Below are 27,334 nucleotides of genomic sequence, written 5' to 3'. Positions count from 1 at the left end.
TGTACAAAATAAACAAAACTTTCCACATAAGCAATTTTTATTACAGTGCAGAAAAGAGTATATAACAAAAAAAAAGTCTCCGAACGCCAGAAACATGCCATGGGTAATCGTAGATCCAGCAATCAAGCCTCCTCGATGTTCAAAGGCTTTCCCTTCTTTCCATTGATCAGCTCAAGGAATCCTTGCTTGCTAACCTCATTAGCGGCCTTCTCCCGCTCTCCCATACCAATTGTGCCCTTCTTGCGCTCATCCTTGGCCGCCTCTTCACCCCGAACTTGAGCCGCACGCACGGCGTTGAACAGCTTGACAACACCGCGCTGAGCCATCTTGCGCACGCGCTTTTCTTCTTCAGCGACGGGACCAGCAAGTCCTCTCTTGATACCCATAACATCACGGACACGACCGCGGTCCAATTCCTCCTTCTTGTCAGCGCGCATCTTAGCCCGCGCAGCCTTGTCGAGCTTGTCATCTGCGGCCTCGGCAGCGAGCTTTGAGGCATATGAGCTTCGTGAGAGCACGGGATCAGCCCTTGCGGACGTAGGAAGTTTTGTGGACAAAATTTTGGAGATGGAGGTCGAGAATGCGGTGGGGTCGTTGCGCTTGGGGACGGCACGGCCGCGGTTGGCGCCTGTAGCCTTAGGGCCTGAGTCGGAGAGGTCCTCATCGTCTGAACCAGAGACTTCGTCGTCATCATCATCCTCAAGATCATCGGAGCCTAGCTCGATTTCCTGCTCCTCCTCGTCTTCTTCGTTGGACTCTGAGTCGCTGGCGTCTGACTTTTTCGGTTCCGGTGCAGGTGCTTCCTTGGTTTTCTTCGCTTTCTCCATACGGATGTCAAGAGTCGATGGTTTCTTCACTTTGACGCCTCCTTCCTCGTCTGAGTCTCCGAGGTTGACGGCATTGAATTTATCATCGTCTTCCTCGTCTTCGGAGCTGCTGTGGTAGAACTTTTGCTTCACAAACTTCTTCTTGCGGCCAGTCTCGCCCTTGAGGCCATCAAGGACCTTGCGCTTCTTGGAAAAACCAGGAGGCATTGTGATAAAATTGCGGAATGGTAGAAATTGAAGTAAGATAGAAAGATTGCGCTGATCTCAACGAGCCGTATCAACTTTTTTTTTGCGGTGGTTTGGGGGCGGTAAGAGCAATGGGCTCTCCGATTGGTTCCTCCGCATCGCCTCTCTGGTCTTTCGATGGCCAGCACCACCCCTCCTCCTTCGAGAAATCAAAGATTACTACGTCGATCGCTACTTTCGTTTTCTTTGATACTTTTGTTCTAAGCAAAAATTTACCATGGTTCTTCAAGATCTGGGGCGGCGAATTAACTCCGCCGTCAATGACCTGACAAGGTCCAACAACCTCGATGAGAAGGTATGCCAATCGCTGTGTGCTCGCAAGACGACCTGCTAATCCATGTCCAGGCTTTCGATGATATGCTGAAGGAAATCTGCGCCGCTCTCCTCTCCGCCGATGTGAACGTCCGTCTCGTGGGCACCCTGCGCAAATCGATCAAAGCCAGCGTGAACTTCGCCTCCATCCCAACAGCAGTGAACAAGAAGCGACTGATTCAAAAGACGGTCTTCGATGAGCTTGTGAAATTGGTCGACCCCCATGCCGACTCTTTCCGTCCCAAGAAGGGCCGCTCCAATGTCATCATGTTTGTCGGTTTGCAGGGTGCTGGTAAGACGACGACGTGTACGAAACTGGCCCGTCACTACCAGACACGAGGATTCAAGACAGCTCTGGTTTGCGCGGATACCTTCCGTGCTGGTGCTTTTGACCAGCTGAAGCAGAACGCCACCAAGGCCAAGATCCCATACTACGGTAGTTTGACACAAACGGATCCTGCCGTCGTGGCCGCTGAGGGTGTGGCCAAGTTCAAGAAGGAGCGCTTTGATATCATCATTGTTGATACCAGTGGTCGTCACAGACAGGAGGAAGAGCTGTTTTCGGAAATGACTCAGATTCAGGACGCTGTCACGCCAGACCAGACCATCCTTGTCTTGGACGGTACAATCGGTCAGGCCGCTGAGGCTCAATCTTCGGCTTTCAAGGCCACCGCGAACTTCGGTGCTATCATCATTACCAAGACCGATGGCCATGCCGCTGGTGGTGGTGCCATCTCTGCTGTCGCTGCTACGCACACCCCCATTATCTTCCTGGGTACCGGTGAGCACATGATGGACCTCGAGCGTTTCGAGCCCCGCGCATTCGTCCAGAAGCTGTTGGGTATGGGTGATGTCGCCGGACTGGTTGAGCACGTGCAGGCCATGACCAAAGATTCTGCCGGTGCTAAGGAAACATACAAGCACATCGCGGAAGGTATTTACACGCTGCGCGATTTCCGTGAGAACATTACATCGATCATGAAGATGGGCCCTCTTTCCAAATTGTCTGGCATGATTCCCGGTCTGTCGAACATGACCCAGGGTCTGGACGATGAGGATGGTTCCCTGAAGCTGCGCCGCATGATCTACATTTTCGACAGCATGACCGCAGCCGAGCTGGACGGCGATGGAAAGAACTTTGTCGAGCAGCCTAGCCGTATGGTTCGCATCGCCCACGGCAGTGGAACCACTGTTCGCGAAGTCGAGGATGTGCTTTCCCAGCACCGCATGATGGCCGGTATGGCCAAGCGTGTCGGCGGCCAGAAGAAGCAGATGCAGCAGGCCCAGAAGATGATGAAGGGCGGAAACAAGGACCAGCAGATGGCTGCTATGCAGAAGCGCATGCAGTCCATGGGTGGTGCCGGTGGCGGCGGAATGCCCGGTATGCCTGATATGGCCAAGATGATGCAGATGATGGGAGGTGGAGGTGGCGGTATGCCTAACCTTGGCGGCATGGATATGCAAAGCCTAATGAGCCAGATGGGCGGGATGATGGGCGGAATGGGTGGCGGTGGTGGTGGACGTGGAAGAGGAGGACGTTAAGTTCAGCTCTTGATGTTTTCTTGCTTGTCTTCTTTCTTCTTCATCGAACCGCTGGCTCATCAACTTAGCATTCGGGCTGGTGTTTGGCGTTCTTGTTGCTCTTCGCATTATGCGCTATATTGTACATGAGAACAAATTGGGTAATGAGCCTATCACTATCACATATACCATCCTGAAAATGGAACTTCGATTTGTTTTGAGATCATCTCGTCCAATTTTATGCTATCTTACATCTAAATATCCTTTTGGTATTAGTCTTCCGTTGAATCAGGCTCATGGTCTAAGGGAAAGAACCGTAGAAACCACCTAGTCAATTAGTCGCTCGGCCTTAAGCACTCGACCCGCAAGGTCAAAGTAGGTGTCTTGACATCTGCCAACAACCCATTTAGACAACTCTGGCACCCGTCCCACAACACTGCCCAACACAGCGTTCCAACTCAAGTCCGGAAGTTTATCCTCAAGCACACGGCCAGACGGAAGACGCGAGGCCTTATCAGAATCCGTCAACGAGGCATGAGCAACCGCATCGCGATCCAGCGGAACACTAAGACGATACCTCCAGACAACCTCACCATCGACATAGAGCGAGTAAGTAAGCACCGAGCTGCGAACAGGAACCGGCGCCTCAGCATCCGGATCCACATCCTCGACATCATCAGCAATATCAATAAGCCCGAACTTGCTATTTCCCTCAGGCACATACTTCACCGCGACATCCTCGTTGTCTGTCTGACGGTAAGTGCGGATCGGGAGATAAAACATGCTCAATGGGCCAACGCTGAATTCATGCAGACCTGTGCCGGGTGTGTTAGGCTGCAGATCTTTGATAGAGAGGTTCAGAGCAGGATCAGGGAATCTTGTGGCGCCAAATTCATGTCTGTCTCCGCTGAGCAAGATGACGCGGATACCGAGGTCTCGCTCAGCGCGCCACATTGCTTCGAAGACGGTGCGTCGCTCGCCCAAAAAGCCGCCCCATGTATCTGTCGTGCCGACATGCCAGTTCTTAGTAAATGGTACGCTGGAGGATATTATTTTCCAGTGGATGCCTGGCTGCTCTGGTGTTGAGATGTAAGTGAGCAGGGATTGCAGCTGGGCGTGGCCGAGGATGGTGGAGTTTTCCTGGGATGGTTCTGTGCGGTAGGTGCGTGTGTCCAGCATGAAGAATGAGGCTGGGCCGTTGGCGAAGGAGAAGTAGGTTACGTTGTCGGGTTGGGCGAACGGGGTTGTTGGAATAGGTGGGTTGGCTCGCACATGGTAGTGGATGAATGGATCTGCTGCTTCGGGATATGGGGATGTCTTGTTTCCCTGGGACCAGTCGTTCTCGATCTCGTGGTCGTCTAGTGTATGCAGCCAGGGGAGATCGATGGCGCGGTTATCTGTGGACCCGTGTGACCATGACGGGGAAGAGTAGATCCGGCGGTATTCGCTGCGATAGTGGGACATGGATGACCCAAACCGGTAGGGAACATCGATGTAGATAAAGTCACCCAGGAAGAGCATGAATGCCGGGCGAAGTAGCTCGGGTAGTTTGGCAAGAGCTTCGGTCATCTGCTCGAGGCCTGGGACACGTAATGGATGTGACAGGATGTTGTAAGGGAAATTTGGCTTCAAGCAACTCGATGTGACAAAAGAAAGTCGACTCGCTTCAGGATAGCCGGGCTCTGGTGCAGTGATGAATGTTCCAGACTTGTTGTTGGACAACAAATAGCGGTATTGTGTTGAGGGTTTCAGGTCGTTTATGGTCACCGCGGTAGTAAAGTCAGTGCTGTTATCCAACTTGTAAACAATACCCTCTTCGTACCAATCTCCAGAGCTATCGGCAGATTCTTGATACATGACTGTCACCGGCAAATGGGCCGAGTTTGGTTCGCGTAAGACCAAGTTGGCAGTGGTCGGGGAGACATATCCAATACGTGAGAATGCGATGTTGTCATTGGGATAAAGCAAATATCCACGAGTCAGAAAGTCAAGAGCCAACAGTGCCAGTACAATATTAATCACAATAGTCGTTCTTGTTAGCAATTTTGAACCAGCATGAGGCAGCCCTCCAAATAGGGTCTTGAGCACGGAATCACCGGCTTTAGCTTGGCCAGGGACTTGCTTTCGATCTGTGAGTGTCGAGTATCAGAAATTGAGGCCTTTAAAAATATTCGTAATGCGGTCTTACTGGTTGATCCTTTTTGGGCTCCGTTGGTCTGGTATTCACGAGGCTGGGGGTTCCCGACCAAGGAGGCGATCGACGACAGATACACCACCAGCGAGGTGAATATAAGTGGCACAAAATGATGACCAGGAATCTGAAATGATGTCAATATAATGTAATAGCATATATTGGCACTGGATTCATACCCATCTCAAAAACATAAAAGCTGTCAGCCGGATGGTTGCCGAACTGGTGGCTACAGCAATACGCCGCAGAGAGGTCATGGTGCAAGATGGACCAACAACAATGAGTTTATTGGCGATCAACACATGCTTCAAAAATGACACGCAGATTACAGGAGAAAACAAAAGCGAAGAAGAAAGAAGATAGAAGTTGTTGTTTTGATTCAATGACGTAGTCTGGTTGGTCCAGGCATCCCGCTCTTGGCATCAATGCATTTGGGTCCTGCTAATGCTTCATAATATATATATTACTCATGATTTCTCTAAATTGCTATTTACTTTATCGCCGTCTTTGATTCATCATATCTTGCAACAAATTATTGAGACTGCTCGCCATTGGACTTGCCGACATGAGCTCTTGCGTCGCTATAACCAAATCCTTCATACCCATGCTCAGGGACATCTGAGTAGCCCACTGCCACGGCATTGCTGTGTCTCCAGGAAGCGCATTGTAGTACTCCCAACCCATAACACCACCAAAATTAGGAAACTGCTCTCTCAACATTGCCAGAACGGGTCCAATCTTCTCCTCTGACACATAGCCTTGTGACCCGTTACCTGGGTTGGTCAGCAGGCCATATACGACCCGTCGTGCCGACCACCCCTGTGCCATCATCGTAGCATACATCCGCGGATCCTCGGCGACGCCCCAGCCATTGTAAAATTGGGTATTGTACCAGCTGATTTTGGAAGCACGAGCCTGCTCGAGCTCACGGTAATCGAAGCCCGAGAGGTTCCCTATACCGAGTAATGCAGCAGCCACAGGAGCCAGGGTGATGATGAATTCATCGCCCAGATCGGCCTTGAGACGGTCGATCAACCTGATCACACCTTGCAAAGACATCGCCTCTTCTACATCGAGGTCGATGCCGTCCAGACCATGGCGGCGGATCATGGTCAGAAGCGGATAATAATACAGCTCGAATTGTTGTCTGGTGCCGTCGAGTCGTGTGAAAGAGCCTGGCGCGGCACCGCCTAGCATGCCCATCACTTTGACACCTTTCTGCTTCATAAGGGGTACTTCGGCCCAAAGGGGGTCGAATATGGAGCTATCTGGAGGATCGTCATTGAGAGTGATGGCTTCTGGTTGTTCATTCAGGTGGAAGGCAGCGATAATAACATGCGTGATTCCCGTGTTGTTTTCCACGAGCGGGAGCATTGAAACATATTGACCCCCGCCTGGGATGAGCGTTTGGTGGTACAAGATCACTCGCGGGCGCTCGCCGAGGCCGCCTCGGATAGGAGGCATGTTGATAGAAATGAATTCAATAGAGGCTTGAAAGGTTGTTGGGATTTCTAAAACGGGTATTGCTTTGGGAGATGCAGATGGCGCTTAAGTGGGGACTGCGGGCACTTGAAGCTAACTTGGCCCCCAGAGAGAGAAAACGATGGCCAAGAGAGAGATGGCTAAGAGACCGTACCAAAAAGCAGACTCGAGAACTCCGACTTTATACCACAGTTTTTGAAGGAAATTAACAAAATCATGCGGCGAATATCATAGCAACACAGTGTAGGGATGAACACCGGGGATAAACCTCCCGGCCTATATTATTACTAAGCTACGAGAAAGCAGCAATGTATGAACTCTCTTTAAATCATTCGTAGAGTTTTGATATCATTAAGCAAAGTCAAATGATGTATTGTGAGTATGTGATTGCCTCGAAAGGGAAAAATTCCTAAAAAGTTGTCGTCTCCAGAGCCCTTCGCCATCAGATGACAATTGCAAAGGTGCATAACTAGCGGCCAGGGGTCGGATTGAATGATCTAACCATTTCTACAGTCAACAACAATGTAGTCACTCCGTACGGAGTACTTTCTATATATTATCAAAATTATAATCCCTCTATCTCTCTTTCCCTCACTTGATGTCTCTTTTGATATCTCTTTTCATGTTCATTTGCATATCTCTTTGAATTCCTCTTTTTACCATAATAACCTCTGTTATACTTGAGGCAGGCATTTCCAGGCAGCAATTCTAGAAATAATTCAATCCGACCCCTGCTATGCACCTTCCTAGACAATCGACTGCTTACTTGTTCTAGAACACGAGGACTCAAAAGTTCGGGAAAATAAAAATCGGACCGTATTAGAATATGAAGAGAGAATTTTCATTGTGGATGCTGCTGGCTACAATATCAACTAGACAGAGGGCTAGGCAGAATGTTATTGGGATGGTCTTCGATAGACTCGTAGTAGTCTTATATGATTTCTTCGCAATACATGCCTTCGCCAATGGCCTTGACTATCATATCCCAGCTTATGATGGTCTGCCCCCATCGATCCAGGTACCATGCAGGTTCCGCTCTGTATGCAGGATGAAGTGTATCGTGAGGTACTTTCAAAAGTCTTTTCGGTTGGGGAAATGAACATCTCGAATTGCTACAAACAATTCAGACAAAATCTCCAGTCGATAAGACTATAGACAAACCGGAGTTCGTTGCCAGTGAAATAAGGACCAGAGAGAGAAAAATAGGTCATAGGTCTATCCTTAGAAAGCCGCAGGAGTGCTGGAGCTAGACATTTGACTAGGACAAAATCAACTCTTTCAGGCCATGCACATCATGGCATCTCATTCCTATGAGTTTTATCCAGGGTAGTTTCGGCGGCTGATGGGAGAACTTATGTATGAGTTTGACATCAAGGCTAGGGGACGGATCAGTGCTCCAGCAAATTACATATATCAGCATTTATTGCGAGCTTCATTGAATTTGGAAGAGTGATATCAATGTGGGTTAGTTTGACGAATATGCGAATGATATGCATCCCATTAGCAAGCATATAGCGGTTCGCCGGGCGTGCGAATGGATATAAGAGGATTCTAGCCACCATTGCCTCCGATGATGGAGGGGGCAAGAATGAGTTCCATCTGGAAACCATGTATAAAATGCAGGCCACCCGCAAGACTAATTGCCTTGTGACTTGAGACCTTTCTCTTCTAGAGTCGTACTTGTTTCTAAAATAACATCAATTGATTTCATTAATCGCACTATGGCATTAATCAGCCGTAGCGGCGTCATGTCACGGCCTCTTCTCCGACTGTTTTCGTCAGCGCGATATACCAATCTGGGATGGAGAAATCGAGGGATTGCTACAGCACCACCACCTCATGCACATCCGAATCCCGGGAACTTTGCGAACCGTCCACACGATGAGCTTGTAGCAATCGGCCATAAGGGCGGCAAGAAAGGTGGCAAAGCCCGAGGCGGTGGATTCCATGGCACAAATACAGAGAAACAGGTAAGACTGAGCAGAAAGTATTTTCGACTCAAATTGATCAATTGTGTGATTCAAGAATATTGCAAAAAGCCATCGCGCTCGGAGAAAATCTGCAGAGCACGAGGAGACTGAGCTAGAAGCCGAACGTCGTGGCCGATCGCATGAGCCATCTGTAGTTCCACCTGGATTTGAAGAGTGGAAGACAAGTGTTTGATATAGAGGAGCCTCAATAAGCAAGACAATGAATATGAAACAATATCAGTATCTCAATATATCAATATCGACCAATATGAAACGAAGGACTGAGTAAAGGTTGAAAAGATAAAATTCCCAAACAGGAAGTGGATAAACAATTATGCCTCAGGTGTCGAGACACACGTCAATCGCGAGAAGCTTTTGAATCTTGTCTTTTTTGCCCTTCGCATTTGTTATTCTTATTACTTTATTTTACCCAACTTACATTTTTCCTATCCAGTGTTGCCTTTGGGTACATATCTATTGTGTTGGCTGTCCTAACCTTGTTGAGCCAGCGCTCATCTTTGCGCATTGAACTACGCGTGCGCAACCATGGCGAACGCCGGTTATACCTCGCCATTTCACACCTCCCATGACACCATTGGACAGTCAACTTTAGTGACACCTCTCTTTATGCCATCATCTCCACCGCAACAATCCAGCCCATTGGGCTCCCCCATAACCGCCGAAACACCAGCGACTGAGCGCGTCGAGGATAAAAGAAATGCGAACAACGACCACGGCAGTGACGCCGAAGACCATTTGGAGAACGAACACCAGCATGTGTCACACCCCTCGGCCCCTGGAAGTCCAAGAAGCCCAACCGGTTCAGACCTTGATGCGCGCCTCGCCGATTACACATTGGATTTCGGTGATTTCCCCAGTGGACATTTTGCTATAGAGGGGAATGAGGACACATTACCACATTATGATAAGGATAATGATCAGCTGTCCGATGTTGGAGGACCGGAAGATTTCACCGCCAACATGGAAAAGTACTTGATGGGTGATCTCGAGGACGGAGAGCAACACGAGGATGAAGCCGAAGTGGGTTTCGGAACAGTTCGTCGACCGTTCAGAAAGTCGAACCAACCTGCGATTGAGGAGGAAGCAGATTCAGCAGCATACAGCGAATTTGGCCCGCCGGTAGACATGTCGACTCCGTCGCATCTACTACAGAGGCCCAGTGCCCCTCCCAAGGGCTCCAACCACCTAGAGGATATCGAAGAGTACCCCGATGATGACGACGATGAGACCCAGGATCCAGCATCCCCATCAGTCCGCAAGTTGTCCGACGCCTCTAGCCACCAACCTGACGAGCAGCGCGATGATCTACAGGAACAAATTAAAGAACTCAAACAAACCTTGAACGATCGAGAGGATCAATTACAAAAGAATCGAACTCGAGTTCTCGAAGCGGTCTCTGCTGGGGAACAGATCCGCCACCTTCAGATGGAATTGCAGCGCAAGAACGAGCTCCTGAAACAAGTCGGCAGTGAAGAGGCCGAGCTTCGTGAGCAGATCCAATCACTCCAAAAACAAAATGAAGATCTCGAAATGCGCTTGAACCGATCTACCAGCGAAAAGGATATAAATTCCCTCCTTGAACAGATTCGCGAGATGCAGCAGCAACTTCAAGCCCGTAACTCGCAGGGTGATGTGGACAAGGAACGCTTGGATACAATCGCTCATTTGCGCCAACAACTTACCATTTCCCAAGAGCAAGTGGAAAAGCGAGATAAAACACTGGACGAGACATTCATAAAACTCAAGGAAGTGACTCAGTCCAAGGAGACACAATTACTGCAAAAGAACTCGGAGATTGATCGACTCCAAGGCCAAATCGACGACTATGGCCTTGAAAATGAAAAGCTGGAGACAGAGCTAGAACGTGCTCAGAACAACTATCAAGTGCTCGAGGAACGATTCATTGATCTGGAGACAAGAAACCGACCTCTGGAAGAGAAGAATACTACACTTGAAGCCAATCTTACCCGTGTTCAGTCTCACATGGAAGCACAAGAAAGTGCCTTGAAGGCTGCAGCTGCGGATCTGCCTATTAGCGGCTACAGCACCTACAGCGAAATTCTCGATTTGATCAAAGACCTGGGCCCTGGCGATCCAGACTCTGCACCGCAGTCACCGTTGTCGAAAGACAGATTCACTGACGTCCAACACGCTCCGCAATCGCCACGACCTGATATTGGCACAACGCACCAGATCGAGATAGCCAAATTGCAACAAGAAGTTCAAGACGCAACCGCCGCACAGAAAGCCTCGGATGCTGAAGTGAGCCGTCTCCGCAAGCAAGAATCCGAAACCCAGGCCCTGATCACGACCGTCGAAAGCGAGAATTCGCGCCTCTCCAACCGGGTAACCGAGTTGACAGCCGCTCTGAACAAGTCGCAAGACGACATGACCCAGTCCAAAGAAGAGCAGGCCAAATCCCTAGAAGCAAACTACCAGACCCAACTGCGCAGCCTGCAAACCGCCCACTCAACATCAATCTCCACCCTCCGCGCCTCGCACGCAGAGTCAATGCGCAAAATCCGCCAACTCCTCACAACAGCCGAGCAACGCGAAACAACCCTCCGCAACGACCTCGCAACCCTGCGCTCAACCTCAGCCACCTCCGAAACCCATCTCAAAAAATCCTTCAAGATCGAGCTTCGCCGCTTGGAAGCCGTCATCGCCGCCAAGGACGAAACCGCCGCTGCGGTCGACCACCGCATCGCGCTGTCCGTCGACAAGCGCGAGCGCGAGTGGGAGCGCCGTATTGATCTCCTCCTCAAAGAGCGCGATCGCATGGCGAAGGTCCTTATGATGAGCTGGGGCGAAAAGGAGGTGGGCCGTGGACCTGGTCCGCTTGCTGAGGGTAGCGGGAAGGAGAATCGTCGGAAGGATGAGAAGAGTGGACAGGCTTATCGCTATAAGTATGTCTCGAAGCAGAAGTCTAGGAGTGGCGAGTCAAGGGATTAAATTTCCCCTTTCTTTCTATAACCTTTCGAGTGTCCTGCTCTCAGTGTGTACGATATTTCGCTTTGGAGTCTTTTATCTTTGGTCTTAGCGGTGTTGGGCGTTGCCTTTGACATGGACATGCATAAATTGCGAATTGCGAATTGCGAATTTGTTAATTGCCACTTGGCAAATGTTTCGTTTCGTCTTCGAGTTGCTAATGGATTCTTGTACTGATCTTTTGTCCTAAGTGTCTAATGATAACTCTAATACCATCCGTAATCCGAGCTTGAAGTGACTACCGGTCGAGAATCTCAATTCTAGTATGGAGTTAATTTGGTATCAAGTAACTAAGCAACTAAGAGCTAGCTGTAACGCGATTTCAAAAGCAAAAAATAAAAATAAACCACAACAAAGACCCCAACCCTAAACCCACCCCAGCATACTGTATACCAGGGCATACTATCCACTCCTGATACACGTCATGTAATATTAAAGTAACAAAACAGTAGATCCAACAGCTCATCCGACCAGCAGACAAGCACAATTACTAACACGTCCTCTCCTCTTCTCACTCCACATCCCCGACACTCATGTAGGTGAATAAATGCCCAGACTTGTGCGGTTGGCACCACGGTAAGTCGCCTGATCAATCAGATTCGACGGATTGGACGGCAACTCGGAGAAAACCGCCGAAACAGGGCAATGCTCGTCGACTGATGCACGGTGGACCGACGCCGTCTCAAGAATACAGCTGAGCGGGCCACTGGGTCCGCCGTGGGTGCTGCTGCGCGCACGGCGGGTACTCGGGTAGATGAATTCAACGTCGTCGCGGCGGGGAGGCTGCTGCATTGAGCGCCTTGGATCGAAGCGGCGTTGGCTTGAGCGGCGGTTTGGTTGGGGGAAGTACTGGCTCTGGCTTTGCTGGTGGAGATGGTACTGGCTTTGGGTGTGGCGGGGGGCGTGAGAGGGGTCGAAGTGGTAGGTTGTGCTGCGGGCTGGGGGGTAGTGGGTTGTGTTCTGGGGCTGGGGCACTGGGTGCATTTGAAGGCCAGTGGATTTTCTGGAGGACTGCGAGTATGCGCGCGGTGGGGGTGGGCCTGGGGTGAAGTTGGGATGATGGGGGTGGTGGATTGAACGAGCTGAGGGCATTGGACAGGCTGTTTGGGAGCGGCGCACTTTCGGTGGGGATTCGGGTTCTGTTGGGACTACTTCTGGAGCGTCGGCGGAGTTCATTGTCATTGTTCGGACGTGGCCGCCTTCTGGCTTGGGTTGGTTCGAAGAGTCGGTAGTTTGGAGTAGGGTTATCGAAGAAGCGTTTGGAGTGCCGGTTGTAACAACCTCGTATGTTGGGGATTGAGAAACGCCCCTTGGCATACTGTTGGGCGTTACCACTTGCTTTTCGACATCTGAAGCTGTGTTCGGGTCTGCGAGAGCTCGAATTTGAGGATCCGATGACAGTGGCAGCGACAGTGGGAATGACTTGGGAAGAAATCGTCGCAAAGAAGAAAGTGACGACTTCCCCCTCTTGTGACCCGCATATTGCTTAGGAATGGCAGGGACTTTGGGAACAGGTGCATCGGATAGAAGAGCCCGTAATTCGTTGGCAGTTTGCGTGGTCAATACGGTGGAAGTACGCGAGATAGGATAAAACTCGCTAGCCAGGCTTTGTGATCCAGGTGAGATACGATAGATGGTGTCCTCCGGTGAAATGGTCGTCCCGGATACAATCTCACCATAGGTCGAGCCGGGATCGGTATTGACACGGAGCTGGGGTCGCAGACGAACAGGGGCAGGGTGTCGGATGCTGGGGTGGCAATTGACCCTGTTGGCAATAGGGTCAAGAGACCAAAAGTCCCCGGTCCCACTCCCATCATGTTGGCGACATAAATGGAGAATTTCGTTCTTGAGCGTTTCTTCGCTATCCCAGCTATTTCCAGAGATGATGCTACCGTCACGATTGACTTCCCGGCGCCTGTAGATGCCTAGAAGCGAAACATCATATGGCCGATCGCACAGCTCCCTTGCACAGTACATGGTACACACAGTAACCCTGCAGGCGAATGGTCAGTTGGAAAGGGATATTTTGGATTTGGCGTGCAACATACATTGAAGTCACTGATACGATGACAGATGCTCGGTGGAAAGCACAGCTCACGCCAACTCTCCAGTAGGTCGCATCTGTTCCTGTCGGAAGGCAGTATACCTGCTGCGCAGCGACCACTAGACCAGCGACACTGGTCGCAAGCCAAAGCATCAGATCCAATCGGAAAACATAGGTGCACACATTGTGCAAGACAGTCTTTTGGGTCCCAAATCCACCAATATTGTTGTACTGCCAGGCGACCAGGCTCTGTAGACTGACCAGCGGTATGGAAAGGAACGACTAGAAAAATGTCAGCGAAAGTACGACATGCACAGTATTGATCAGAACATACAGCCACCAATGCGAGCACAACACTCGGAGTCATCTTTGCGTCAACCTGGCCATTGCCGTAAAGGTAAAGCACAAGCACCCATTCCAAGATAGACTGGACAAGTAGTACGTAGAGCGCAATGAAGATAACCAATTTTGTCCAGTTGCCTTCTTTCCGTGGCGTAGCTGAAAACTCAGATGCCATGATTGCGACAGCTCAAAGACTTGAGTGACGGACAAGGCAGAATGGCGCCTTGTTGAAACCGTCTGATGAACTCGGCAGCTGGGAAAGGGAGAATGCAAGCTCGCAAGCAAAGGACAGGCGTATTAGATGCGCCGGGTCCAAGTCCAACCCAGTTACAGTCACACTAAAAGATCATGAGCGAGAGTGTGAAGAGCGTTCATATGGTTAATGATGAGAGGAGCGTGACAGAACTAAAAAGGGAATTTAATAGAGGGTTCATCGCCCTGGAGCGCGTCGACGCGAATAAAGTGTGGAGGGGTGGAATGTAGCACCCGAGGGGCGGGCATGAGAAGAATCCTAGGCCTCGAGGATGATCCCCTCTGTCGAGGTAGTCCATCTTAGCTTGATCAATTGGAATGCTAAGGACTAAGGAGGGTTTATGTGCCTTATCCCTGTGGATCACTCTGTTCGCACGTCAATTCGTTTCAGTCCCTGAGAATGGAAGTTATGAAGCTCATTTTATTTTCCAGGAATTTAGTAGTTCGGTAATGATTTCTCCGTGCATTGAAGGGTTTGACCTTGATGGATGTTAAAGGGTTAGGAGTTGGTTTGTGGGTAGTCACAGCCCTAGATCCCTCGATGACGTCGCGGTCAACAACCACAACTTCACTTACTTGCGGTTGGAAAGTCTTCAAAGATATGAATTTGAGAGTTCTGTCTGTATTGAAACTCAACAAACGGGATTAGCTTACTGTTTGAGCGTGTATTCCAAAAAGGTTCATCCATAAACGCCCCACGTGATCCGAAGGGGGATGGCCTTGTCAGTAAGGACGAGAAATGAGCCGACCTAGATTCACAACATTCTGACGCATTTGACAGGCATCTGAATGAAGTGTCTTCGATCGCTTTGTGTTGAGGAATGTTTTTTTTTGCGGACTAGAGAGCTTCACGCGCTGTGCATCAACACGAGGAACTAGATTCGCTGCAAACAAAGTCGCGTCAGGACTAGGACTGTCATTACATTCAATATAGAAGGAAAATCAAAACAAAGCATATAAGTGAAACAATAGAGGTCATATAGTCATTCATAATTTTTTCTATAGGTAATTGCGAAAACATGTCAATTTACAGCACAGCGATGCACTCAATCTCAACATCGGTGTTAAGAGGGAGGGTCTTGACCGCAACGCAGCTGCATATGCCACGTTAGCAAATCATGTTATATCACAGATGCATACATATGCATATGCGTGCGCAAGCTTCAAGGGGAAGTGCCACGATAGCAAGTTCACACCGCCGCAGGAATAAAGTGACTCCAAAAACGACTCCAACGATAAGGGAAAAAGGAGCGGGGTAACTCACGTCCGGCAGGGCTTGACATCGCCCCAGTATTGCATGTACACGGAGTTCATATCGGCGAAATCATCCATGTTAGACAGGAAGACGTTGACCTTCACCACCTTTGTAATGTCGGTGCCGGCCTCCTCGAGGATGTGAGTCAGATTCTTGATGCATTGGTGCTATTTGGAGTGAGGATATTAGCATTGAATCGGGGAATGAGGCACAACAATTCAATTGAATCAATTGACTCGATTGGGTTCTTACAGTATGGGCCTTAACATCGCCATCAATTAGCTTGCCAGTGGCGGCGTCCATAGGGACAGCACCGGAGCAGTAGACGACGCCATTGGCGACAATGGCCTGGGAGTAGATGCCAGGGAGAGGCTTGGGGGCCTTATCGGTGAGAATAGGGGTCTTGGTGGACATGATAGGCGAATATGGATGTATTGGAGAATTAACTGGGTTGAGATAGAAGCAGGAATTGTCCCCCTGACTCGGGGGGATGCGCTCTTTATCAACCCGGCATCTGTATCCCACGTCGGCTGATACGTAAACGAGTGGTACGGTAGCGGCCGATTGTAAACAGCCGAGCAAGATGCGGGGCTGACAAGGGGACTCAATGGATACTCACTGTACCTAAAGTGGGCAAAAGCGGACAAAAGTGGAGGAAACGGAGACTCGAAATGGAGAAAGAGGGTCACTGCAACAGTCGATCATTGCCATATTAGGGCTCTTATCAGCTTATCGGAATCTCCCCCGCATTGTTGACCGACTCAATCCCACTCTATGGCGTGGGGGTCGACTTTTATTTGAGCATCTCTGCTGTTCTTAGTTCCTTGTTTTCTTCTCTGTTTCTAAAGATCTCATATACTGTGTTCACAATGACTGCCGGCGTTACACAACCTCCCTATCCCCTCCACGAGTCCGTCAAGGATTTGTTGGACCCGGAGTATGTCGCGTTCTACAATGAGCATGTCATTAATAACCAACAAGTCCACCTCCAGCCCGTGGATGCGTCACGAACGAGTGGTGTCTTGATTCCTGGCGCAGGTCCCATGCTCAACGTCGGAAAGACCCAAGACATCACCGTCCAGCGACGCGCTACCGAAGGCCCCCCGATCCTCATCCGTGCCTTTACTCCCAAAGGCCATGCGCCTCCCGCTGGATGGCCCGTGATGCTGTATTTCCACGGTGGTGGCTGGGTGCTCGGAAACATCGACACCGAGAACGTGGTGTGCTCCAACCTCTGCGTCCGCGGCAATTGCGTTGTAATTACTGTAGACTACCGGTAAGCGAAACTTCCCGGATCACGCCATAAGCCATGAGCCTAATCCCCGAGTTCTATCAGTCTTGCACCGGAGAACCGCTGGCCCGCCGCCGTGCACGATTGCTGGGAAGCACTCCTGTGGCTAATCGCTGACGGCCCCGCCGCGCTATCAGTTGACGTATCCAAACTGGCAACTGGTGGCTCCTCCGCCGGCGGCAACCTTGCAGCAATTATGACTCACAAGGCGCTAACCCTGTCACCGCCTGTTCGCTTCCGCGCCCAGCTGCTCTCTGTCCCCGTGACTGATAACACGGCCACGGTCGAGAACAACGAGTCATATCGGCGGTACGAGCGCACCCCCGCGCTCCCCGCTCTCAAGATGTACTGGTACCGCGACCACTATGTACCCAACGATGCCGACCGCACCGATCCAGAGTCCAGTCCGCTATTTTGGCATGGTGATTATTCACAATTGCCGCCGGCGTTGGTTATGGTTGGTGAGTTGGATGTGTTACGGACTGAGGGCGAGCAGTATGCGGAGAAGTTGCAGAAGGCTGGCGTGCCTGTCGATTTGCAGGTGATGAAGGGTATGCCACATCCGTTCCTTGCTATGGACGGGGCTTTGTCGGAAGGCAAGAGGTGTATTACTCTCATGTGTGATGCGCTGCAGAAGGCCTTCTGGTCTTGATGGGGTACTCTAATATAGACACTGTGCTGCATATACTTGGAAATTAAAGTAATATTACTCCACTATTACTGATTCTAAGTGGTTTGGTTGGCGTAAATATCAATCGCAAGGGTCATAACTTGGCGTTGACAGGATTCTGGAGGATCAAAAAACACATAGGATTGGAGATGTACATATGTATGGGATGCGACCGAGGCCAATGCTTCTCTTAATTCGAGGATTGTATGAGCATAAAATTACACTAGGGGGCCAGGGCTAAACCGGGGGCCGAACCTGGCCCGTGTCTTTCGGACCTGATTTGTTATTTTACTTCACTTTTGTCGCTATGCTACCAGTGGGTTCAACTGCATGGCAGCCACAATCCACTGTGTTGATACAAGACTGACTTTGACAGAAGTAACAAACGCCGATAGCCACATCTTCCAATATAAGATGCGCGCCCAACTGAGATGAAATCGTGACTGAGTTGCTAGAAGAACAAAAGGAGTATCAATGGCTTTCCTGAACTGCGTAGCAGTGAGAACTATACATAATCTAATACATTTGCACGATGAATTCCAGGATTGTTTCGCATGGCGCACTTAGAACAGCCTCCATATCAGCCTCCGAATTCAAATTTAGCTTGGCCCCTGGCCCCAATCGGGCTATGCATGTACATATGGCCACCTTCATCGTCTGGGTCTGGGGTTTCTGTCCTGTCCCTCCCCGTCGAAAGATAGATGATATCATGGTTCTGGCCTCCCCATGTAGGGCAAGTTGGGTACTTCGCCGGGAACTTGATCTCCTTGAGGCGTTCTCCAGCAGGGCTGAGTACCACAATACTGCTGGTTCCGTAGAGCGAAAGCCAGAGATTTCCGTCAGTGCTAGGAAGAGGTGGGTTAGTCGATATTCCAGGCAAGATTTAGACGCAAAACCGCATACTCAATGATCATTCCGTCCGGTTCTCCGCCACTAGCACGGAAATCAACCAAGACCCGTCGATTGGAGATATTTCCAGTCTCAAGATCGAAGTCGAACGCGTAAATCATCATTCCTACCGAGTCATTCAAGTACACTGGAACCCAAAATATCAGCACCACCACTCACAGCACACTCTCTTCTTTTCCCGACACCGCTTCTCCCTTCGACTTACCTGTGCCATTATCCGGACTCCAAGAAACCCCATTCCCACAAAGAATTCCCTCGGAAACCATCAAATGCAAACTCCCATCCGGATCATACCTCCACAGCCTCCCGATAGGAGTGCCGTATTCCGCGGGTAACTTCCCAGGAGGATACTGCACGGCCTTGACGTCAATCTCTGCAAGCCAAAACCTACCGGCGGCATCGACCGCGCCATCGTTGAATCGGCGTATACCGCGCTCCGCAGTGGGAATGATCTCACATGCAACCTCAAAGTCCCCGGTTTCTTGTAGAAAACAGACACCTTGGTAGTACGCAGCAATATAGCCGGGTCGGCCTTTGCGAAAAGCCGCGACAGTAATACTATCGGCTAATGGCACGACCCGGGCTTCGCTGGCGGCTTGCCCAGTGGCTGGGTCTACGGGGAGGATGTACAGTTCGCATGGCGAGGAGAGGCAGTCAAACCAGTGGAGCGTTGAGTCGTTGGCTCGGTAGATGGGGCCTTCACCTAATGTCATGCGACCTTTTGGGGTGCGATAAAGTAGATTGCCCCGGGGTTCGGCATTATGAATGCTCATTGTGAAACTGAATTGTTGGGATTCTAGTTAAAATCCACGTGCAGGTTGCTTTTTTTTTGGTTGACCTACAATGTTATATGCAATTTTCAGGCAGTTATACTCTTCGTGGGCACGTGCAGGGATTAACTTGACAAAAGTACGAAGAAGAGAAAGAGAACGATTAGCTGACTCGATTGTTTATGAGACATTGCGGGGTTACATCCATTGGCGGGGCCACTAGTGTTCATGATCCTTGTCGAAACACTAGTGTGAATAATATTGAGATATAAATTTGAAAAATAGTGTTGATCTTGTTTGGAGTAAATGGAGTGAAGTTCATTGTATGGACTGTTGTCTGGTCGAGGTGAACCACAAAGACTCAATTCAAGCAGTCTTGGGAACCACCGTTGTCTCCGAATGATTAAAAGTAGTGATACCCGTCCGAATAATTTTCAATTGCGAGGGACAATGAGGATCAGGACAAGCAATGCTGGCATCGGTGGTCATCCAGTCATTCTCGTGAGTCATTCGTTGTTTAGAGGCCAACAAGGGCAGAACCGAAGCTACAGGATAGTTAACAGATAACTCAAAGTCTCCCCGAAGAGGTCAAAACTCACCTAGACTGTAGATACTAATACCCTGGCCGGGAGGCAAGTACATCATTTCGCCCTTAAGAGTAAAATAATCGCCTTCCTTGGCTCCGCACATAATTCGCTTCCCCGGTGGACACACCACCTCGACGCGAAGGTCATAGAGTTGGAAAGATTCATCCATATTGTCCGACATCGGATTTGATAATGGGCTTGAATTTGAAGCGGTTGAACCTCCTTTTATGGACTTGAGTTGCATCGGCTAGAAGATAGCGGCCCGGTGTTTCAACTGCGCGTCGGTGTTCCAACCTTCCGCGATCGGATTCACCCCTAATTCTCATCACAGGTTCCTCTCCACGCTGACGAGATAAGCGCGATATGGCTGACGCTGAATTAAACTGAAGAAACCCCACTTTTACATCCTTTCTTCACGCCTAATTCTTAATATCTTGTTGAGCGCGCTGTCGTAATGGCGTTCGCCAGGGATGAAAAACATGCCTCGGGCAGTGATGTCGAGAGACCTCACAGTCCTGACTGTGGAGAGGGAGAGGAGATCAAACGGGATCTGAAATCGAGGCACATCAACATGATTGCCATCGCAGGCATGATTGTAGGTTCTCTCTTTTATCCTTGTTTCGATAGGCGCACTGATACAAATTCATAGGGAACGGGTCTCTTTTTGAGCTCTGGTCAGGTCATTGCTCTTGCTGGCCCAGCAGGTGCTTTCTTGGCTTATATCTTTATGGGTTTCGTCACTGCTGGTGTTTCGTATACCACTGGTGAGATTTCTGCCTTTATGCCTTGCAGTGGAGGCTTCGTTCGTCATGCTACGAGATTCGTAGAGCCTGCTCTTGGTGCTGCTACTGGTTGGAACTTTTGTATGTGCTGAGAGTCAATATATGCGCAATGACCAAATACTAACTTCTGTCAAGGGTATACTATGGCTATCTCGGCACCAGCGGAGATCACTGCTGCTGCTACAATTGTTCAGTTCTGGAATTCATCCGTCAGTCCTGCAGTTTGGATCACTGTGTTTGGCCTTGTCATCGCTGTTCTCAACTTCTGCGGCGTTCGTCTCTATGGAGAGGTGAGTCAACGTTGTAATTCAATGAACGAATTGGAAAATCCACTTGTACCGGGATCTAACAGTCCTTTAGTCCGAGGTTGTGTTCGCATCGCTCAAGATCATGCTGATCATCGGTCTCATCATTGGCGGCATAGTCATCGACCTCGGTGGCACCCCGGGCCAGGAGCGTCTGGGCTTCCACTACTGGAAAACCCCGGGCGCGTTCAACGAGTTTATCGAGACTGGTAGTGCAGGAAGGTTCCTTGCGTTCTGGAAAGTCCTCCTGACGTCAGCTTTCAGTTTTGGTAACATCCAAGTTGTCGCCATTGCAGGCGCCGAGACCCAGAACCCGCGCAAAATCATCCCAGATGCTACGCGGAAAACATTCATCCGGGTCTTCGTCTTCTACGTTCTCAGTATCTTCATTGTTGGACTCATCGTGTAAGACCCCGTACCAAACAAGCCCCAAAACGAGATATCTGACCACTTCAGGCCCTATAATGATCCAGACCTTACCGTCTCAACAGGCACAGCGAAACAATCGCCCTTCGTCATTGCGTTCGTGCGATCTGGCGTCTCTGTCGTCCCGCACATCATCAACGCAGTAGTCTGCACTTCTGCTATTAGCAGCAGCTCGAGCTGTATTTTCATTGCATCGCGCACCCTGTACGGCCTCAGCCAAGACGGCCACGCACCCAAGTTCTTCCAGCGATGCAACCGCTTCGGAACACCGCACTACGCCGTCGGCCTGACGGTACTTCTCTTGCCGTTGATGTATATGACTTTGGGAAGCGATGCGTCCACGGTCTTCGGCTGGTTTGTCAACATCACCACTGTTGCGGGCCTGATTGGGTGGATCGTCATCGAGGGTACTTACTTGCGATTCTATGCTTGTTTGAAAAAGCAAGGATATTCGAGAGATGGTAAGAATGGCACCCATTCCTATTGGGGAGTTCAATGCTGACTTTTCAGAACTTCCTTATCGCACGCCTTTCCAGCCTTACACTGCTTGGGCGACGTTGTTCATGGTTACTATGATTGTATTGACTTCTGGATTTGATGTTTTCACCACGGGAAGATGGTCCGTATCTACATTCTTGACTTCGTACTTGAACATCGGTATTTTCGCTGGTATGTATCCGTGATTTCGAACCACAAGACCTATACTGACAGCAACACAGCACTTTACATCTTTTTCAAATTCTTCCTCAAGTCTGAGGTCGTTCCCCTGGACGCAATTGATATCCGCGGTGAATTTGAGGAGATCGAAAGGGAGCAAGCAGAAGGCTTGTATCTCACCAAAGCTCAACTCAACTGGCCATGGTGGAGACGTGCACTCCACTGGATCTGAGATATAAAGACAATAGGCCTTTGCATATTGTATGTTGCATATTGCAAAGATCAAGTGAGAGTACTTTATATATTTTTCTCATAGACTATATAAACCCTCATAGCATTATAATCGTCAATCATCGATATTCCCCTCCACAATCACCAAGAGTCTCAAACATCTCTGCCCTTGAGCTACGGTCCAAGATTGCCTGAATAAGTCCCTGGTCCTCATGGTCCAGCGACCACCCAAGACTAGCGAGGTTCTCTGTCGATTGCTCGCTGACGCCCATCCGCGCGCCGACAATCACTGCCCCAACACACTCGAAGTCCAGCACCCATCGTGTCGCGACGTTCGAGACGGACACGCCGTGCTTCCGCCCGATAGTTTGGAGAGTGCGAAGGAGCTCTTGGAATAGGTCCCAGCCGCCCCAATTTTGGATCATGGCGAAATACTAGCACGACGTTAGTTAACTTGTTCATATCGTATTCATCTGCACTCACCTTGCGGAGGCTCGGTGTCATTGTCTCTGCGTATAGATCTGGCGCTGCTTGGCCGATCCACTTCTCTGCTAGAAGGCCACCGAGCTGTGTTTGGTTAGCGTGTGCAATCTGCGAAACTGGTTCGCCTACTCACGAGGGTACCGTAGGTAAGGAGCTTGATGTTATGCTTGTTGCAGAAATCTACCATCTTCACTGTGGGTCGGGAGTCGATCAGAGAGAACTATCGTCGTTAGCTTATGTCTTTCAGAGAGTGAAGATGGTTATGCACCTGGATTTGGTTAGTGTAGAATTTGACTCCCTTTTCAAGTGCTTTCTGCATGTGCTCTGTGTCGAAGTTGCACAGACCCAGACGCTTGATTCGGCTGTCTTGCTGGAGGTATTTCAGGGCATCAAGATATTGGGGGTCATTGTACTAGAAGGATAGTATTAGAATGAACCAAGGACATGTGCCATGTCAGGCTGCTACTCACAAATTGCCAGTGGAACTGTAGCAGATCAATTTGATCGGCACGCAGTCTTTGACAATGCTCATCAATCTTCCTGCGGATGACATCAGCTGTCACTGTCATAGGGTGGAAGACACAGTATTTTGTTGCAGCAAAGAGGGAGTTGGAGTAGTTGCTTGCAGATCGGTATTGACCCTAGGATAAGTGGGTTAAGATATGACATGAAAATCTCGACTCTGGAAGTACTCACAAAGAGAATCTCCGCGTCACCATAATGATCAGCCATATCGAAAGCTGTTAGGCCACTCTCGACGTGCTTTGAGAATTGCTGCATGATTTTGGATCGAGGCGCACTCCCCCAAGCCGGGCTGGACAACTGCCACAAGCCGGAGAAAATACGAGGGAGGTGAACACCGGCCATCTCAAAGGTCTCTGAAATAGCGCCAGGGGCATTTTCCGAGAAAGACTCATTATTGGCCACAGGGGCAGATGCCAAAGAAGGGTTAACCAGAGCTATAGTAGCCTCAAGGCCTCTTTCCAGGACAAAAGGTAGCGAGTTCTTTTTCCAAGCAGCCTTGCAAGCCGTAAGAGATTCTAGCAAAGCCTCCAAAGGCACTTTTTCAGCCTCAGAGAGTCCTCGAGACCCTGACTCCACAAAGAGGGTCTTCTGGACGGCGGTAATGGCCTGGATTATATCCCCATCCACACCAGCAATCTGGTCCACAATAGCCGACTGGCCAGACCCGACCTTGATTTTTGAGACTTGGTCGACAATTTCTTGCAGAAGAGGAAGGGCCTGGTAACACTGACCACACGCTACCATGCAGCAAATGCGTTTCCGGAGTTGCTGGAAGGAGGGAGTCGTTTGGAAAGATCCATCCGGTGTTTGATCAATGACGACGATCTTGGATGACCGGGACGCCGTTTCGCTCAAATAATGCCTTGTCTGCTCCTCGAACACCGATATGCAGTCTGGTCTGTTAGCCAGAATCCCACGCATAACTGCTCGCAATCCTTCAATGGGCAAGTTGGCGATGTTGGTATCAGCCATCATATTGACATGGCCCGCCTTGGGCCTTGTAGAAGCCATCTGAGGCATACTCGACATCCAGGATCATAGAAAAATCCGTGATATATTCAAACTCAAGTATGCACTTTTGTTTTTATAGTTGACCCCTGCAAGAATTCCAGAAAAAGAATTCTCCGACCGGTCTCTTTTGAGCCGGCTACCAACAGAAAACGTGGCCGGTGTTCTAAAGACATGCGAACTGAGAACGTGCCAAAGTTAAAATGCCGGTGAAGAGCCACGGCAGTCGGAGAAGCGGCCCACAAGCAGTCACCCAATGAGGAACGTGCAGGCGCCCGGGTTGTCGGAAGTTGATCTCGGGGGCCCCGTGGAGTGTCCTTCTTGGTCCACCTTGGTCTTCTTCTATTCTATATTGTAAATATTGTACATATTATACAGAATTATGTCACAGGAGGATGGGTCCGTCCCCAAGGCCAGGTAAGCCCCCATTGAACCCTGAAAGCTTGGTATGGCTGACGGAACAAATATAGCGCCAATGCGTGTTTGGCTTGTCGGCGAGTCAAGATGAAATGCACCATGACAATAGACCCTGTCAAATGTGATCGCTGTGTGCGTAAATCAATGGACTGCGCGTTTCGCGAGCATCGCCGGGGTAGAAAGCCCGGTACACGGTATGTGACCGGTCGCGCATACGACAGAGATCCCATCAACTCATACGGAAATAGGTTGGTCAAGGCCAATTCCAAACGGTCGCTCGACTCCAATATGCAGGAAGCTGTTCCCGAGCGATCAAATGCCGATTTGCCGCAACCAAGCTCACCGCGCGATGAGCGCGTCTCTGATTTTTGGACTGGATCGGAGGGACTGCAGCCCGATGGGCTCTTGAGCCACCAGGCTATGAAGGGAAAGTTTTCGCTTCAAAATATTCTCAGCACCAATCATGGTTCGACATTCAATCCCCCAGCTGATTCGGTCTCCTCCGATGATCCAATTCGGTGTGGTCTTGTCGGTTATGAAAGTGTTGTTTGTTTGTTTAGAAGGTGGGCTGAACCCATCCAGATGAATTGATCAATTTTCTGATGAAAAACAGCTTCATGACCGAATTAAATCCATATATCAGCCAACTGGATCCTAACCTTCATTCATTGGAATATGTGCGGCAAAAGTCGTCGTTTCTCCTAAGTGCCATTCTCACAGCGGCATCCAAGTCATTTGAACCTGCATTATACCCGAGCCTTCATGCACATGCTGAGAAATTATTCCTAGAAGCTTTCCAACGCGGTGACAAGTCTACCGAAACTGTCCAGGCTATCATGATCCTCACATATTGGAAAGAACCAAACGATACAAGAGCCTGGATGTCTGTTGGCCTTGCCATTCGCATGTCCATGGATCTAGGCTGGCATAAACTAGGATCAAATGCAACTCCTCCAGAAGATCTCACCGAAGCCCGGCAAAGAAGTATCAGAAATGACGAGCGCACCTGGCTGGTGCTGTTTGTGTACGATCGCAGGTAAGGATATCCTGCTCTGGCTGAAACACACTTTCTTACTTTTCTAGCATGAGTCTGCAGACAGGGAAACCGTGGATGATCGAACGGAGCCCTTTCATTGAGTCGATCCAGGATTGGTGGAAGCATCCGCAAGCCATCGACAATGACCGACTTCTCTGCAGTTTTGTCGCTCTCCGACTGCTGGCAGCGGAGGTTTTTGACCTGCCCAATCCTGGAAGTCAGTATCCGGCTCCTCGGCCACTGGCCGTTCTACAAAATCGCATCGAGTGGTGGCAAGCCAAGTGGCTGGAGGTGACAGATCCAGGAAGCTGTCACAACTTCTTGATCCGATTTTATGGCGCCCATCAATCTTTACAACTGTTTTCCATTCCGCTCCAGGAGACTTTGAAGAAAAGCAAGTTTGACGAAACATGCGATCTTAACCCGCTTTGGATCAGCTATCACAGCGCCATGACCATGCTACGCTTGATGCCCGAGTTCTCATCTTTCTTGAGTCTCTGCCAGGATTCCATTCATGTCATGACGGCTTATTCTGCTGTCCTTCTTATCAAGGTAAATGGTTCCAACCTCGAACCCTCTGCATGCTTTTGCTACCATCATTCTCACAAATCCCATATCACTAGCTCCTTCTCTCCTCCCCACATTCCATAACCCAAGAGATTGAGTCCGACACCATCGCAACAATCAGTGCCGCAGCAGATGTCCTCACTGCCCAATCCTCATCCTCAGGCAGCTGCAGCCTCCAGTCCAAATTTCTCAAAAACATTCTCGTGGAATTCTCCACGATCCGCCGCCACCGTCCAATTGCAATGCGAACTGCACCCCGAGCGACCGACAGGGCTCACGGATTTATTGACTCCAATCTCGCCCCGGGTTCCGCAGCTACCTCTTTCCCGAACTCCCCCGCAACAATCCAATCCCAATCCTCATCTGTACAACCCACGGAGTCTCACACCTTTCCTACCCCGAGATCTTTCCAGCCACAACCCACCCCCGCAAACCTAGATCATACGCTTCAACATCCACAACCTCCTCCCCATCCATCATCTATTCCGCAGCATCTCTTCCGTCGCCTGCCGAATCAACCGTACGACCTGCCCATGCCTTCTGTCCAAATAGCGCCAAATGGTCAGCCCATGTCGGGGATCGGCTTCAACAACCAAATAGACGAGGCTTCAAATTTCCTTTTCAGCGATGAAGCCATGTGGGTCGGCATGTTTGCAAGTGCAGGGTTTAGCATTCAGGACGGGGTATTTTGTGGACAAGCCACATAGTACTATTTGCGCCACTCTGTTGGGATTTAATAAAGTAGACCCGTGGAGTTTGGGATATTTTCTCTGCAGATGTTGTCTTTATTCTGCGTAATATATGATAGGACTTTTTTCTACGAAAATCTTCGAATATACCATTTCTTCTGGGCTGCTCGTCATAACTTTATGTATTCATACCCGGAAGAGTTATAGTTACATCCTCCGGTGGTCAGCAAACACTTGCTATTGCTGATGACGTTCATTCGGATAATTCTGCTACTTTGTGCAACAAAGCCGACGTGGGACTTTTGATAGGTTACATGATGAAGGCAATTTTGTAAGTAAATTGACGAGTAGTAGCTCAATTAACATTGTCATCAGTCCGCGTCAAGTCATATAAAGTTTAGAGTCAGGGAGAAACATACCAAGTCGGTACTTCCCACGTACATACCTATATCCATGCTGCGCGATATTCGATAGTTAGGTCACTCCTGTGGACATTTTGGAAATAGACTTGCCTACATTTTCTGTCATTG

At 49.7% G+C, this 27,334-nt stretch overlaps 14 protein-coding genes across 14 annotated transcripts; 6 read left to right on the top strand and 8 right to left on the bottom strand.

Annotated features, from left to right (window-relative positions):
• Positions 1 to 122: 122 nt before the first annotated feature.
• Positions 123 to 1,034, bottom strand: N7529_003112 (rRNA-processing protein RRP15; the record flags this gene model as incomplete). The annotated part of the gene is made up of 1 exon (XM_057238639.1): positions 123 to 1,034. The coding sequence occupies one exon, from the start codon at positions 1,032 to 1,034 to the stop codon at positions 123 to 125; it is 912 nt and encodes a 303-aa protein (XP_057101250.1).
• A 256-nt stretch (positions 1,035 to 1,290) lies between these two features.
• On the top strand, positions 1,291 to 2,927 carry N7529_003111 (RNA-binding signal recognition particle subunit SRP54; the record flags this gene model as incomplete). Its single annotated transcript, XM_057238638.1, has 2 exons — positions 1,291 to 1,368; positions 1,419 to 2,927. 2 exons carry the CDS (start codon positions 1,291 to 1,293, stop codon positions 2,925 to 2,927), a joined length of 1,587 nt encoding a protein of 528 aa, XP_057101249.1.
• Positions 2,928 to 3,233: 306 nt separating this feature from the next.
• N7529_003110 (alkaline phosphatase family protein) lies at positions 3,234 to 5,354 on the bottom strand (the record flags this gene model as incomplete). Its single annotated transcript, XM_057238637.1, has 3 exons — positions 3,234 to 5,035; positions 5,095 to 5,224; positions 5,277 to 5,354. The coding sequence occupies 3 exons, from the start codon at positions 5,352 to 5,354 to the stop codon at positions 3,234 to 3,236; spliced, it is 2,010 nt and encodes a 669-aa protein (XP_057101248.1).
• Positions 5,355 to 5,592: 238 nt separating this feature from the next.
• Positions 5,593 to 6,561, bottom strand: N7529_003109 (putative class III chitinase; the record flags this gene model as incomplete). Its single annotated transcript, XM_057238636.1, has 1 exon — positions 5,593 to 6,561. One exon carries the CDS (start codon positions 6,559 to 6,561, stop codon positions 5,593 to 5,595), a length of 969 nt encoding a protein of 322 aa, XP_057101247.1.
• Positions 6,562 to 8,300: 1,739 nt separating this feature from the next.
• On the top strand, positions 8,301 to 8,742 carry N7529_003108 (uncharacterized protein; the record flags this gene model as incomplete). Its single annotated transcript, XM_057238635.1, has 2 exons — positions 8,301 to 8,566; positions 8,619 to 8,742. 2 exons carry the CDS (start codon positions 8,301 to 8,303, stop codon positions 8,740 to 8,742), a joined length of 390 nt encoding a protein of 129 aa, XP_057101246.1.
• Positions 8,743 to 9,095: 353 nt separating this feature from the next.
• On the top strand, positions 9,096 to 11,522 carry N7529_003107 (putative spindle pole body associated protein SnaD; the record flags this gene model as incomplete). The annotated part of the gene is made up of 1 exon (XM_057238634.1): positions 9,096 to 11,522. The coding sequence occupies one exon, from the start codon at positions 9,096 to 9,098 to the stop codon at positions 11,520 to 11,522; it is 2,427 nt and encodes an 808-aa protein (XP_057101245.1).
• A 567-nt stretch (positions 11,523 to 12,089) lies between these two features.
• On the bottom strand, positions 12,090 to 14,128 carry N7529_003106 (uncharacterized protein; the record flags this gene model as incomplete). Its single annotated transcript, XM_057238633.1, has 3 exons — positions 12,090 to 13,551; positions 13,607 to 13,884; positions 13,937 to 14,128. Coding segments are annotated over 3 exons (1,932 nt in total), but the record flags the coding sequence as incomplete, so codon positions are not given.
• Positions 14,129 to 15,223: 1,095 nt separating this feature from the next.
• On the bottom strand, positions 15,224 to 15,865 carry N7529_003105 (putative L-PSP endoribonuclease family protein Brt1; the record flags this gene model as incomplete). Its single annotated transcript, XM_057238632.1, has 3 exons — positions 15,224 to 15,290; positions 15,461 to 15,618; positions 15,704 to 15,865. 3 exons carry the CDS (start codon positions 15,863 to 15,865, stop codon positions 15,224 to 15,226), a joined length of 387 nt encoding a protein of 128 aa, XP_057101243.1.
• A 455-nt stretch (positions 15,866 to 16,320) lies between these two features.
• On the top strand, positions 16,321 to 17,394 carry N7529_003104 (alpha/beta hydrolase; the record flags this gene model as incomplete). The annotated part of the gene is made up of 2 exons (XM_057238631.1): positions 16,321 to 16,727; positions 16,788 to 17,394. 2 exons carry the CDS (start codon positions 16,321 to 16,323, stop codon positions 17,392 to 17,394), a joined length of 1,014 nt encoding a protein of 337 aa, XP_057101242.1.
• A 598-nt stretch (positions 17,395 to 17,992) lies between these two features.
• N7529_003103 (SMP-30/gluconolactonase/LRE family protein) lies at positions 17,993 to 19,094 on the bottom strand (the record flags this gene model as incomplete). Its single annotated transcript, XM_057238630.1, has 3 exons — positions 17,993 to 18,257; positions 18,316 to 18,448; positions 18,527 to 19,094. 3 exons carry the CDS (start codon positions 19,092 to 19,094, stop codon positions 17,993 to 17,995), a joined length of 966 nt encoding a protein of 321 aa, XP_057101241.1.
• Positions 19,095 to 19,457: 363 nt separating this feature from the next.
• N7529_003102 (TIGR04076 family protein) lies at positions 19,458 to 19,847 on the bottom strand (the record flags this gene model as incomplete). Its single annotated transcript, XM_057238629.1, has 2 exons — positions 19,458 to 19,636; positions 19,691 to 19,847. 2 exons carry the CDS (start codon positions 19,845 to 19,847, stop codon positions 19,458 to 19,460), a joined length of 336 nt encoding a protein of 111 aa, XP_057101240.1.
• Positions 19,848 to 20,120: 273 nt separating this feature from the next.
• On the top strand, positions 20,121 to 22,080 carry N7529_003101 (uncharacterized protein; the record flags this gene model as incomplete). Its single annotated transcript, XM_057238628.1, has 7 exons — positions 20,121 to 20,273; positions 20,328 to 20,541; positions 20,596 to 20,750; positions 20,821 to 21,170; positions 21,222 to 21,652; positions 21,702 to 21,860; positions 21,911 to 22,080. Coding segments are annotated over 7 exons (1,632 nt in total), but the record flags the coding sequence as incomplete, so codon positions are not given.
• A 118-nt stretch (positions 22,081 to 22,198) lies between these two features.
• N7529_003100 (aldo/keto reductase) lies at positions 22,199 to 24,107 on the bottom strand (the record flags this gene model as incomplete). Its single annotated transcript, XM_057238627.1, has 6 exons — positions 22,199 to 22,513; positions 22,563 to 22,646; positions 22,696 to 22,782; positions 22,831 to 22,974; positions 23,033 to 23,203; positions 23,259 to 24,107. 6 exons carry the CDS (start codon positions 24,105 to 24,107, stop codon positions 22,199 to 22,201), a joined length of 1,650 nt encoding a protein of 549 aa, XP_057101238.1.
• Positions 24,108 to 24,477: 370 nt separating this feature from the next.
• On the top strand, positions 24,478 to 26,822 carry N7529_003099 (Zn(II)2Cys6 transcription factor; the record flags this gene model as incomplete). The annotated part of the gene is made up of 5 exons (XM_057238626.1): positions 24,478 to 24,512; positions 24,566 to 25,075; positions 25,126 to 25,548; positions 25,596 to 26,100; positions 26,172 to 26,822. The coding sequence occupies 5 exons, from the start codon at positions 24,478 to 24,480 to the stop codon at positions 26,820 to 26,822; spliced, it is 2,124 nt and encodes a 707-aa protein (XP_057101237.1).
• Positions 26,823 to 27,334: the final 512 nt, after the last annotated feature.

This window comes from Penicillium soppii (assembly GCF_028829465.1).
Source record: "Penicillium soppii strain IBT 18220 chromosome Unknown utg000003l, whole genome shotgun sequence".
Classification (NCBI taxonomy): domain Eukaryota; kingdom Fungi; phylum Ascomycota; class Eurotiomycetes; order Eurotiales; family Aspergillaceae; genus Penicillium; species Penicillium soppii.
Note: the sequence above shows the minus strand (reverse complement) of the source record. Positions and strands in the feature narration are given on the sequence as shown.